At 38.7% G+C, this 10,993-nt stretch overlaps 1 protein-coding gene across 2 annotated transcripts in view; it reads right to left on the bottom strand.

The window, feature by feature from the left end:
• CPSF2 (cleavage and polyadenylation specific factor 2, 100kDa) overlaps window positions 1–7,540 on the bottom strand; it is a 20,648-nt gene extending 13,108 nt beyond the window's left edge. For both annotated transcript variants that reach the window (XM_014543689.1, XM_014543690.1), the window contains exons 1-7: window positions 7,477–7,540; window positions 5,630–5,812; window positions 4,396–4,555; window positions 4,212–4,317; window positions 2,598–2,727; window positions 1,650–1,765; window positions 340–527 (exon numbers count right to left, since the gene is read on the bottom strand). In XM_014543689.1, coding sequence (XP_014399175.1) covers window positions 340–527; window positions 1,650–1,765; window positions 2,598–2,727; window positions 4,212–4,317; window positions 4,396–4,555; window positions 5,630–5,778 — 849 coding nt within the window. In that variant the 5' untranslated portion in view covers window positions 5,779–5,812; window positions 7,477–7,540. The remainder of the gene's footprint in view (window positions 1–339; window positions 528–1,649; window positions 1,766–2,597; window positions 2,728–4,211; window positions 4,318–4,395; window positions 4,556–5,629; window positions 5,813–7,476) is intronic.
• Window positions 7,541–10,993: the final 3,453 nt, after the last annotated feature.

The raw sequence follows: 10,993 nt of genomic DNA, 5'->3' as shown, positions 1-10,993 counted from the left end.
GGTTTGCCGAGCTGCAGTTTGCCGACCACTGGCCTAAGAGGTTGGTTTAATTTTTGTCCCCATTGGCCATACTAAGTGCTAGAGGAGAAGCAACTTGCCCAATCTGTAAAATGGGGGCGGGGGGGAGGACGGAGGGGGGGAACAGAACCTACTTCATAGGGTATATAAGGATTAAATGAAATAATACATGTAAAGCAGAAAGCACCGTAAGTGGTTAATTTTTAGCTATTATTATTGTCATCATCACAACCTCTTCAACAGAAAAATAAAATCTAAAGGGCAATTAAAACAGTGTTGTCTGTAGCAAACTATATTACAAATGATCATGTAAAGACAAACCTGGGACTTGGAAAACTCCACCACATTGTAGCTGACGTTGTTCAGGAGTGCCAGGGAGTAGACACCCAGTCCTGCATCTTTAGTTCGCCAGATCTGGTCGAGGAGCTGCGCAAGTTCCAGAACTCTGCCTGCAGTGTCCACTGCGATCAGCACGTTGCCATCCCCGCGAAGTGTCTCCAGGACATTTGCTAGAAAACAAGAGTGTAAAATCCCTATAGAACACAACAGTACTTTGCTACAAAATTAGAGATAACTTTATCTCCATGTTTTTACTATAAAAACTATGATTTATAAATAAGCCATTACCAGGTCAGGTACAAAATAAAATAATTTTGTTCAGGCTATTACAAATACTTTTTATTCTCTGAATACATCTTTCTAAGAGTGAAAAACAATGCCATTAACTCTCAATTTTTTTCACAGAGACATTAGAAATCATTGGTTTCCAACCCTTAATGTGGACTTTACACTAATACATACATGTTTTATATATGTGTATGTATGCCTGTAGAATAAAATAGATCATATTCTCTCTGCTAACAAAAGCATCTTTATAAATAGATTTAAATAGATTCCCTTGCTCTAGATAAAAGTGTGCTTGAAAATATTTAGCAAAACCAACTCTAGCAAAAACAAGAATTGAAAACATTCTTAGTGTAACATAGTATATGAGCTATACTTTTTAAGTAGATAGACAAAGGCAGTGGTTTAAAAAATGTTTAAAAGTAGAATCCAAGCCCGGATGGTGTGGGTCAGTGGTTGAGCATTGAGCTATGAACCAGGAGGTCATGGTTTGATTCCCAGTCAGGGCACATGCCCGGGTTGCGGGCTCAATCCCCAGTAGAGGGGTGTGCAGAAGGCAGCGGATCGATGATTCTCTCTCATTTTTTTATTTTATTTTGTACCTGGCCTAGTAATGGCTTATTTATAAATCATAGTTTTTATAGTGAAAACATGAAAATAAAGTTATCTTTAGTTCTGTAGCAAAGTACTGTTGTGTTCTTATTGATTTATATAAGATCTTTATATTTTGGTATTCCCTACATATACCAGTGAGTGCCAAGGAGAGCTAGCCATATGGTGAATGGCAGGGAGAAGCCAATCTTTATACCTATTCCACAAAAATTAAATTCAAACCAATGAAAGCATCTTTTTGTTTTGATATGGTCACATAGGTGGTTTTTTTTAAATAACTAGAGTTTAGACAATCTCTTATGACAAGAAAAATGATAACCAGAACAGAATAAGCAGCAATTTACTCTACCAAGCACTTCCATGGCTCTTTATAAAGGACCTTATGTAATACATACTCAGAAGTTGCTCATCTCTCTGTTTTCTCCTCGGCTGCACATATGTAGCATTAAATGAATCTGTGATAAGTAGGGAGGGTCTGCTTAGCATTTCCAGGGAACATCCATTTAAGTGGCTATAACAAATTTGAAGAAGAGAAATATTTTATATCATTTCAAATAAACCTGAAAATCTTACCTGAAAATAAGCAATGTCTTTTATAAGGCCTTTTTCCTCCTCTAACTATAAAAGTATACATACATGCTCACTGATAAGAAAATCTGGTAAATTAAAAAAAAAGAAAACCCAAGATCTTCCAGAGTACCACCACTCAGACATTTAAAATAATAAAAGCATAATATGCTAATCAGACCAGATGTCCTTCCGGGCGACCTTCCAGATGAAGCTGGGGCTGTGAGGGAAGCCCGGGTCCCAGGTGCCAGAGGGAAGTCAGTGCTGGCAGCCGGGAGAAGGAAGGCCTACTCTTGCACGAATTTCGTGCATCAGGCCTCTAGTAATTGATATAATATGCTATGCATACAAAATGAGGTACTTAAAATTAAACTGTTTTGTCTCCTTTTAAAGGGAATCTGACTTTAAATATATTAGATGGTAATTACTAACTCTACAAAAAAAAAAAAAAGACAAAGTTCCTTTAAATAGCAGGTCAAGAGCATATAAAGTAGTTTGATGTACAAAAATTTATCTCTTTTGCAGCATCTCCAGGGAGAAATCTGTTTTATAGAGTGGAAACTAACATGTAAAATTCAAATACATTTTTTATCTCTTAGTATCATAGTTTTCCCTTCCAATGCAAATAATTAAGTAATTTTGAAAATATCCACTAATTGGTGCATTTAAATATCTCTAGATTTCTGGCTAAAAAAATAACTGTTTTCTAATTTTCCCTCCAAAGTATAAAATAATACCAGTTGTATGTCTATTCGCTTTTCTCTTGATATACTTACATCTCCCTCTTGTGGTTGAAGTCAACTGCATAAACAATTTCTTCTTCTCCATCTTTGACTATTTTCCATATGGTCCCACCTATCATATGACCAGCCGGCAGAGGTGTGATAGACAAGCCATGTCCTTTTCCTAGGTCAACGAGATCATGACAACACTCAGATTTCTTTTACATCCCTACAGAGAGGTTATTTATTTGTAAGCTATTTTTTAACAGGTAATATAGACAATGATACAAAATTCAAAAGTAAAAAGGCATACAGTGAAATGCAGGTCTCACTCTCCTGTCCCCTGGCTACTCCATTCCCTCATGGAAGCAAATACTCTTGTCACTTTATTACGATTCTTACAGACATATCTGTGCTTATGAATAAAAGGCTAGAGATTGGACTTAAAGTTACTATTACTAGTAAATTACTTAGTATGAACTAATAAATTTTATTACTTATATTGTACACACAATTATTAAGTATTTACATTTTTGCTAACCTCTAAACTGACCATTCCAACCTCATTAAAGAATTTATCCTATAGAAAAATTCAGTACATGCACAACTATGAGACCACTGTGACTTCCTGGCTAAATCTTCAGATTCCACTGTTGCACCATTTTTCAATGCCAGGGTTCATATCTGAAAATCTTTAATACAATTATCTCTGTAGGTAGTAAATATAAACTTACTATGTAACTTCCCGCCTTAATGAGAGAATAAACTTTTTAATGCTTGATTCTAGAATGCAGTCATTTTTGTCCTTTATGCTGCCATCACATCCCATTTCCGTCAGTCACTACAGCCAGCTGTCTGTGCTGCTTACTCTCCTCGACCTGTGAGCTCCCAGGAGGATCTGCCCACGCTACCTCTGTGCATTACACAGTAGACACTAAATAAGTCTTTCCCAAGTTAAAGGTGAAAAGGCCTTTGTTGTTGCCCTAGCCCAGCCGTGGGCAAACTATGGCCCGCGGGCCGGATCCGGGCGTTTGAAATGAATAAAACTAAAAAAAAAAAAAAGACCGTACCCTTTTATGTAATGATGTTTACTTTGAATTTATATTAGTTCACACAAACACTCCATCCATGCTTTTGTTCCGGCCCTCCGGTCCAGTTTAAGAACCCATTGTGGCCCTCGAGTCAAAAAGTTTGCCCACCCCTGCCCTAGCCAGTGGTGCTCAGTGGTTAGAGTGTCCACCCCCACACCACAGGGTCACAGGTTCGATTTCTGGTCAATGGCACTTATCTGGGTTGCAGGTTTGATCTCTGGCCCCAGTTGGGGCATACATGGGAAGCAATAAATTGATGTGTCTCTCCCACATTGATGTTTCTCTCTCTCTTTCTCCCCCTCCCTCTCTCCTACTATCTCTAAAAAATCAATAGGAAAAAAATCCTTGGGTGAGGATCAACAACAAAAAGGCCAGAGTTGTTCACATTTTGTTAGTATTTCGTCTGGAATATTTTCCAGTCCAAATGACTCAGGGGAGGTTCAGAGTTACTAAAAAATGCTAATTTTTTATTCCTCAGACCACAGTGCCTACAGCTTTTACTACAAATTCCCCTTGCATTTTTCAGTAAGTTAAATCCCATTAGTCCAATTATTTTATTGATGGAAATATTTTTTACCTTTCAAATTCACAATCTGAGAGAATTTCAACTGCTGTATTTTATCAAAAGCTGCATCCACGTCATCTAACGTGAACAGAGTGAAATCTTCTGTATTATGTCGAGACTAAAAGGATAACACAAATAAAAGGTTAAAAATGATCACTGCAGAACCGTTAAAACTTTTTTTAATTGCTTATATTACCTGGTAAAGATCATACATGAACATCTGTCCCATTTTATAAACAGGAATGGTCGCATAGATGGCGCAGTTCAGACCCAACTTCCCGACCGCGTATGGGAGGGCCCCGAGGTGGAGAGGATCCGGGTGAGACAGCAGCACTGCGTCAATCTGGTGAACGTGCCTGGAAGAGCACCAGCAACATTACCATTTCCCTAGTCATGTTTTAAGGATGAAGGCAGGACACTCAAACTAATTCACCAATTCAGATTCCTCTCAGCATTCTGAATTGAAGACTATGCTGGAGTAAAAGAGCTAAAAGTATGATGCCTACAAATATTAATTCTAACCACCCCTGTCCTGTATAGATATCAAAATCATGGTGTAAGTCACACTAGGTATATAGTGTATAGACACATTTAAAAGAGAAAAGAAAGAGAAATGGTAGATACCACATGTAAGCTGATTTCAAATGTCTACCTTATGTACCATTAATTAAAGTTCAAGAACTCAGTTTGGAATTTCAGAAATGAAGGAGGAAATACTTAAACAGCCACATATTTATTATGGATTTTTGGCCCAGCTATTTATCATGGCAACTGATAGCATATTCATTATAGTAAAACTTTACTTAATCAAGTAAGCATATGTTCTCATTGACAAAATAAAAAAATGTTTTGCTACAAGTTCTAAGCTTTGTAAACGTTTAAGTCCTCTTTCCTTCCCTAATTAGTACAATACTGCAAACATTACTGAGTTTTTCTCCAATGGGTTACTATTGTTTTGTATCTCACCGTCACTATTCTGAGCAACAATTCTCAATGTCTAGCATCAAAAGATCAAAAAGTAAGCTCATGCAATCTGACTGTAGCACTTTCACATGGAAGGTTTTTTTCTCTCTTCAAATTCTTATAAACTTACTCTTTTCTAAAATTTGAGTGCAAAATTTTTACTGAGATCCATTAGCCAAGTAACGATTAACTTAAGAGTATGTTGAATTTCAAATAACATAGCCTATTAGTCGATCAAACTTTATAAGTGAAAACTAGAGGTGCACAAAATTCGACCAGACGACTGGGCACTTAGCATATTAGGCTTTTATTATATAGGATAGTCATTCTTTGGCATAAGTAAAATTAAGTCTTTTACTATAAACTAAATTAGAGCAAAAAAAGCAAACACTATTTAACATGAAAATAGTATTACAATGTAGGAAAGTTGATGTACTAGAAGTCTAGAAATAGTAAAAGTAACTTACTTCCTCAGGGAATCGATAATATCCATAGAAAAGTGCTCATCCCAGCCACAGTCCAATAAAAATCTAAATTCATCGACTTGAAGAAGATAACAAAGAGCAGATTCTTCTTGCACCCCAGAGAGGGTAGTTAATTTGATAATAGATGTCATTCTTTTTGGTCCAATAACAACAGTCCAAACAGTTCTTTCAAAAGAAAAATATATATAATTAAGCATAAAAGTACAGCCTAATATACACACTAGACAAATTAAAATTATATATAATTTCTAAGTGGGCAGAAATTCCATAAACATGAAAAGCAAACATTTTAACACGTTAAGCGCCCAGTCACTGGTGACTGACACTATACTTTCCGTCCGGAAGACAAAACAGGCTGGGCGCTTAATGTGTTAAAGACCCCTTTCTATCACTGCTAAGTTTAAAAGTACAAACATCTTACACACTATTGTTTACAATGAATACTGCAATGGCTCCCCAGTTTGATTTAATGAAAAGTAGTGGAATGGGAATCAGACAGACTCAAATTTGAATCTGCTCCTATGTGGTTCTGGGTAAGTTAATTAACCTTTCCTCATAAATATTAATATATACATAAAGATAGAATTTATGTTGGGACACCTACTACACACATTTCAAGAAAATATAACATGAACACATCTATTGAGATTTAGGACCTAAAACTAGAATCGTGGGCTATTAAACAAATGTTATAAAAATATTCACTAGCAAAACAAAGCTCCACAGAAATATTCCAGATTTTAGCTCCTAAAAATAAATTAGCCTTAGCCCTGGCCAGGTAGCTCAGTTGGTCAGTGTCTTCCAGATACTCCAAGGTTGTGAGTTTTATCTCATCAGGGCACATACAACAAACAACCAATGAATGCATAAATAAGTGAAACAAATTAATATCTCTCTCTCTCTCTCTCTCTCTCCCTGAAAAACAAAAATCAATTAAAAAATAAAATACATTATCCTTGCCCAGCTGGCGTGTCTCAGTGGTTGAGTGTCGACCTATGAACTAGGTCACCATTCGATTCCCGGTCAGGGCACATGCCTGGGTTGCAGGCTTGATCCCCAGTGTGGGGTGTGCACGAGGGAGCCATTCAATGAGTCTCTCTCATTATTGATGTTTCTATCTCTCTCTCCCTCTCCCTTCCTCTCTGAAATCAATAAAAATATATTAAAAAACAAAAATCACCGAGAGTAAAGGTGTGTTGAGACCAAGGCTAAGGTCACCCATACCCTCATATTCCCAATTACTATGTACAGATGTGAAAGGTGAGTAGTGAAGAAGCTAATAGGAACAAACTGATTCATCTGAACAAGTAAGCTTTAGAACAAGTTAAGCCTGAAACATCACTGGAGGCCAAAAAAAATGACAAAACTAAGGCTGTCCTACTTCACATCCACCATGAGAAGGCAGGGCTCTTTGAAAGTGACAATCTACTGGGAAAAATAGAAAGCAGCAGGAAAAGAGGAAACCAAATATGAGATGGGCTGACCCCAGAGAAGAAGCCACAGGCGTGAGTCTGCAGGAGCTGAGCAGAACACTGTGGACACCACTCATTTATAGAGTCACCAGGAGCTGGAGCCAATGCAACAGCAGGTAACACACGCACTACGATTTGTTAACGGCCGAAGAGAAACTCTTCATCTCAAATCTACCTGACCTCCCACTTTACTTCCATCATAAAGTGAAAACACAAAGTACCTTGCAGATAGAATTGAATGAGTTCATGGTAAACGTTTCTGCAGACAGACCCTGATTTCACCACACGAAAAGTATTTTTATTACAACTTCTCAGAATATAATAAAGCTAGATCTTTATTAGACATTCATTACTTACTGATATCTCAGTCCTATATACGATGAAACACCATGAATTCAAAGTAAGAGCTCTTTACAAATCTAAAATATAAAGAAATAAGAGACTAATGAATGTGGCATAATGACTTACTTTAGTTTTAATTATGATGTTTAATTTCTATGTCTTGCCCTACGATAAAAACTGTGAGCAGCAACAAACAGTATGATATATGATCTTTTTTTCAAAAAAAGAAATTTGTCATGCCTGGCCGGTGTGGCTCAATTAGTTGGAGCATCATGGAGTGCACCAGAAGGTTGCAGGTTCTATCCCAGTTGGGGCACGGACAGGAGGCAACCAATCAATGTGCTTCTCTCACATCAATGTTTCTCTCTTTCTCTCTCTCCCTTCCTCCCTCCCTCTAGAAAATCAATTTTAAAAAAAGAAACCTGTCATAATTTTAGGAAGCTTGAGCTGACATAAAACAAATAGGGATAAGATAATAAAAGATATAATAAAAAACAAAAGTAATAATATACCAAATTGGTTATAATTAGAGGCTGAAATATGTAGTTTAGGAAATAAGATTTTTTAAATTGACATTAGCTTATGTTATTGAAAATCATAAAAAAAGGTGGAATCTTAAGTTATTCATTAAGGATTGGTAGGACCTGGGTAGAAAGAGACAAAGAGAAAAGGTATACAAAACAGTAACATGATCAAAGGCACAAAACAAAAAAAATTACAGGCTACCAGTGAAGAAACTAGCTGGCATCTGAATAGAAAAGGGCCAGATAGTGAAAGGCCTTCGAAACTTTGGACCTAGTTCTACAGGCAACAGAGAAACATTTTAAGATCCATGGTCAAGTAGGAAGATGACATGACCCAGGTAACTATATTTTAGGGATATTGGCTGATGTATATGATTGATAAGAAGGTACAGAAAGTTGAGAGATAAAAAGAGGGGGTATTTAGCAGGCTACTTCATCCTTTCAACTTTATTGGTTCTTTTTTGAGGCTAAATTTTTTTAGCCCCCAAAATCTATATATATAAAAGCCTAAGAGACCATTAAGATCAGTCGACCAAATGACCGGTCACTATAATGCGCACTGACCACCCAGGGGGCAGATGCTCAATGCAGGAGCTGCCCCCTGGGGGTCAGTGCGCTCCCATAGCCAACCTCCCGTGATCCCTCACCCCGGCCGACAGGCCCCAATTGGCCCCGATCGCCGGCCAGGTCGAGAGACCCCAACCATGCACGAACTCGTGCACCGGGCCTCTAGTACTTTCTTAAGTCTAAGACATGAATTCATCATTATCTAAGTAACCAACACTTGTAACTCTACATGTTTGATTCCTTTTTTTACTTTTTTTTGAACAGTCTGTTACCAACTCCTGGTTAGTTTTCCCTTGGAATGCCTTGCACATAAGTCATTCTTTCTATTCCCACTGTCAGTACCTTAACGCAGCGTTTCTGTTTCCTGGCCTCCAGTCTTTCTGCCCTTATCTCAACTTAAACATTCCAGCCAGATTAATCTTCAGAAACACTCCTGCACACATTGTCCCCTGCTCAGAAATCTAGGCAGGCTTCCTACTGCTTGAAGAAAAAAACAACACAGAAATCTGAATGCCTTCACTGGCAATGGAGGGTGCCAGCAAGCTGCCTTGACATCACTATTCACCATCTCAAGACCCAGCTCAAATTCCACTTCCATACTAATTCCTCTATCATTAGTCTAGACTACCACAGGTTAGCCCAGCAAAAATATAATGCAAGCCACAAATGTAATTTCAAGTTTTTTCAGAGCCATGCTGAAAAGTTTCACAGGTGGAATTAATTTTAATATACTTTTATTTAATCCAGTGGTTCTCAACCTTCCTAATGCCGCGACCCTTTAATACAGTTCCTCATGTTGTGGTGACCCCCAATTTCATTGTTACAAATTGAACATAATTAAAGCATAGTGATTAATCACAAAAACAATATGTAATTATATATGTGTTTTCCGATGGTCTTAGGCGACCCCTGTGAAAGGGTCGTTCAACCCCCAAAGGGGTCGAGACCCACAGGTTGAGAACTGCTGATTTAATCCAATATATATGTAATATTTCAACATGTAATCATTACGAAATTATTAATATTTTAATTTTTTTGTATTAAGTCTTTGAAATCCAGTGTGTATTTCATATTTATAACACATTTTAATTTGGTCTAATTACAATTTCAAGATGTGGCTCCTGGTTACTGTAATAGCACAGGTCTACACTCTCAAATCACTGCTTCTGAATGCAGAGCATGTGTTCTCCCACTCCTAAAGTGCAGGTTGGCACCACTCCATTTTTATGTACATGTCTTAGGCTTGGTTTTAATGGTATCACCAACCACTTAGCCTCCCAGACTAAAAACTCTGGAGTCACCCTCTTACCACCAAATGGGCTGCCACCAGCTGAATCCTATTTGACATTTCAGAAATGTCACTCTGACGTCCTTCAACTCTCCTACCCCAACTGAGGCACTCACCTTACCTGAATGACTGCAATTTCCTCTCATCTAGTTTTCCTGTCCAAAGCTGATCCTCCATAACACAGCTGCCATCTTTTAAAAAGAACAAATATACTCATGCCCCTTCCTTGTGCAAAGCATTCCGTGGCTTCCTAACTACTGAGTCAAATCTCAAATCTTTGCATTCCAGTCCTCCATGCAGGAATGACCTTCTCTTGAATCTAGTAAATTCCTTTTGACCCTGCAGGACCCAGCTCAAATATGTACTCCTTAATAAAGCTTTTTTGGTGTCCTCAGGTAGTTATTTTCACCTAGCACAAACTGGGGACAAAAAAATACTTGCTGAATGGATACTGAATGCACCAAGAGTAAAGGTGGTCACCTTTGTATCGCCAATACCAAGCGCGGCACTCAGAGCAACATAAATGTGCACTGAGGCCAGGAATGAACGCTAGCCACATCATAAACGCCTTCTGGACAGTGTTTCATTGCAATTGTCTATCACAGTTCCTCTCTCTCTCTCTCTGTTTCATTGCAATTGTCTATCACAGTTCCCCCCCCCTCTCTCTCTCTCTCTCTCTCTCTCATAATGACCCTGCATATCATATCGATGACAACCAAGGGGACTTCTGCAAAATGCAAGGGAACAGGAAGGGGTCCTGGTTGGCCCCTGAGCTGAATGCGGAGTCTCTTCCGGGTCACTTCCAGAAGGGCAGTGATTTCCTAACAGGATTTTAAAAAATTATGAGATGGGCAATTGATAACTCAGGTCCGCCAGGTCACAGGAGCTCAGCCTCGCCAGAGGTATGGCTAGTGTGACCTCCTGTTGGCTTAGGAGTCTGTAAAATAGATGTAAGGCGGCCGGGGAGCGGGAGACTGGGAGGGCCGAGTCCACCTTCACCAAAAAGGATGCCTACTTTATTCCCAGTGCTTAGCAGCCTCCTGCTCTCTCACCCCGAGACGACGGGGAAACGCCGAGGGGGAGGCGGAGAACACGGCAGCCACGAGGCTCCGGAGCCAAAGCGGGCGTCGGATGAACGCCTCCAGCCCCGCGA

Source organism: Myotis brandtii, unplaced genomic scaffold, assembly GCF_000412655.1.
Source record: "Myotis brandtii unplaced genomic scaffold, ASM41265v1 scaffold332, whole genome shotgun sequence".
In the NCBI taxonomy this organism is placed as follows: Eukaryota; Metazoa; Chordata; class Mammalia; order Chiroptera; family Vespertilionidae; genus Myotis; species Myotis brandtii.
The sequence above is the reverse complement of the archived record's forward strand: the minus strand, read 5'-3'. Positions and strand labels throughout refer to the sequence as shown.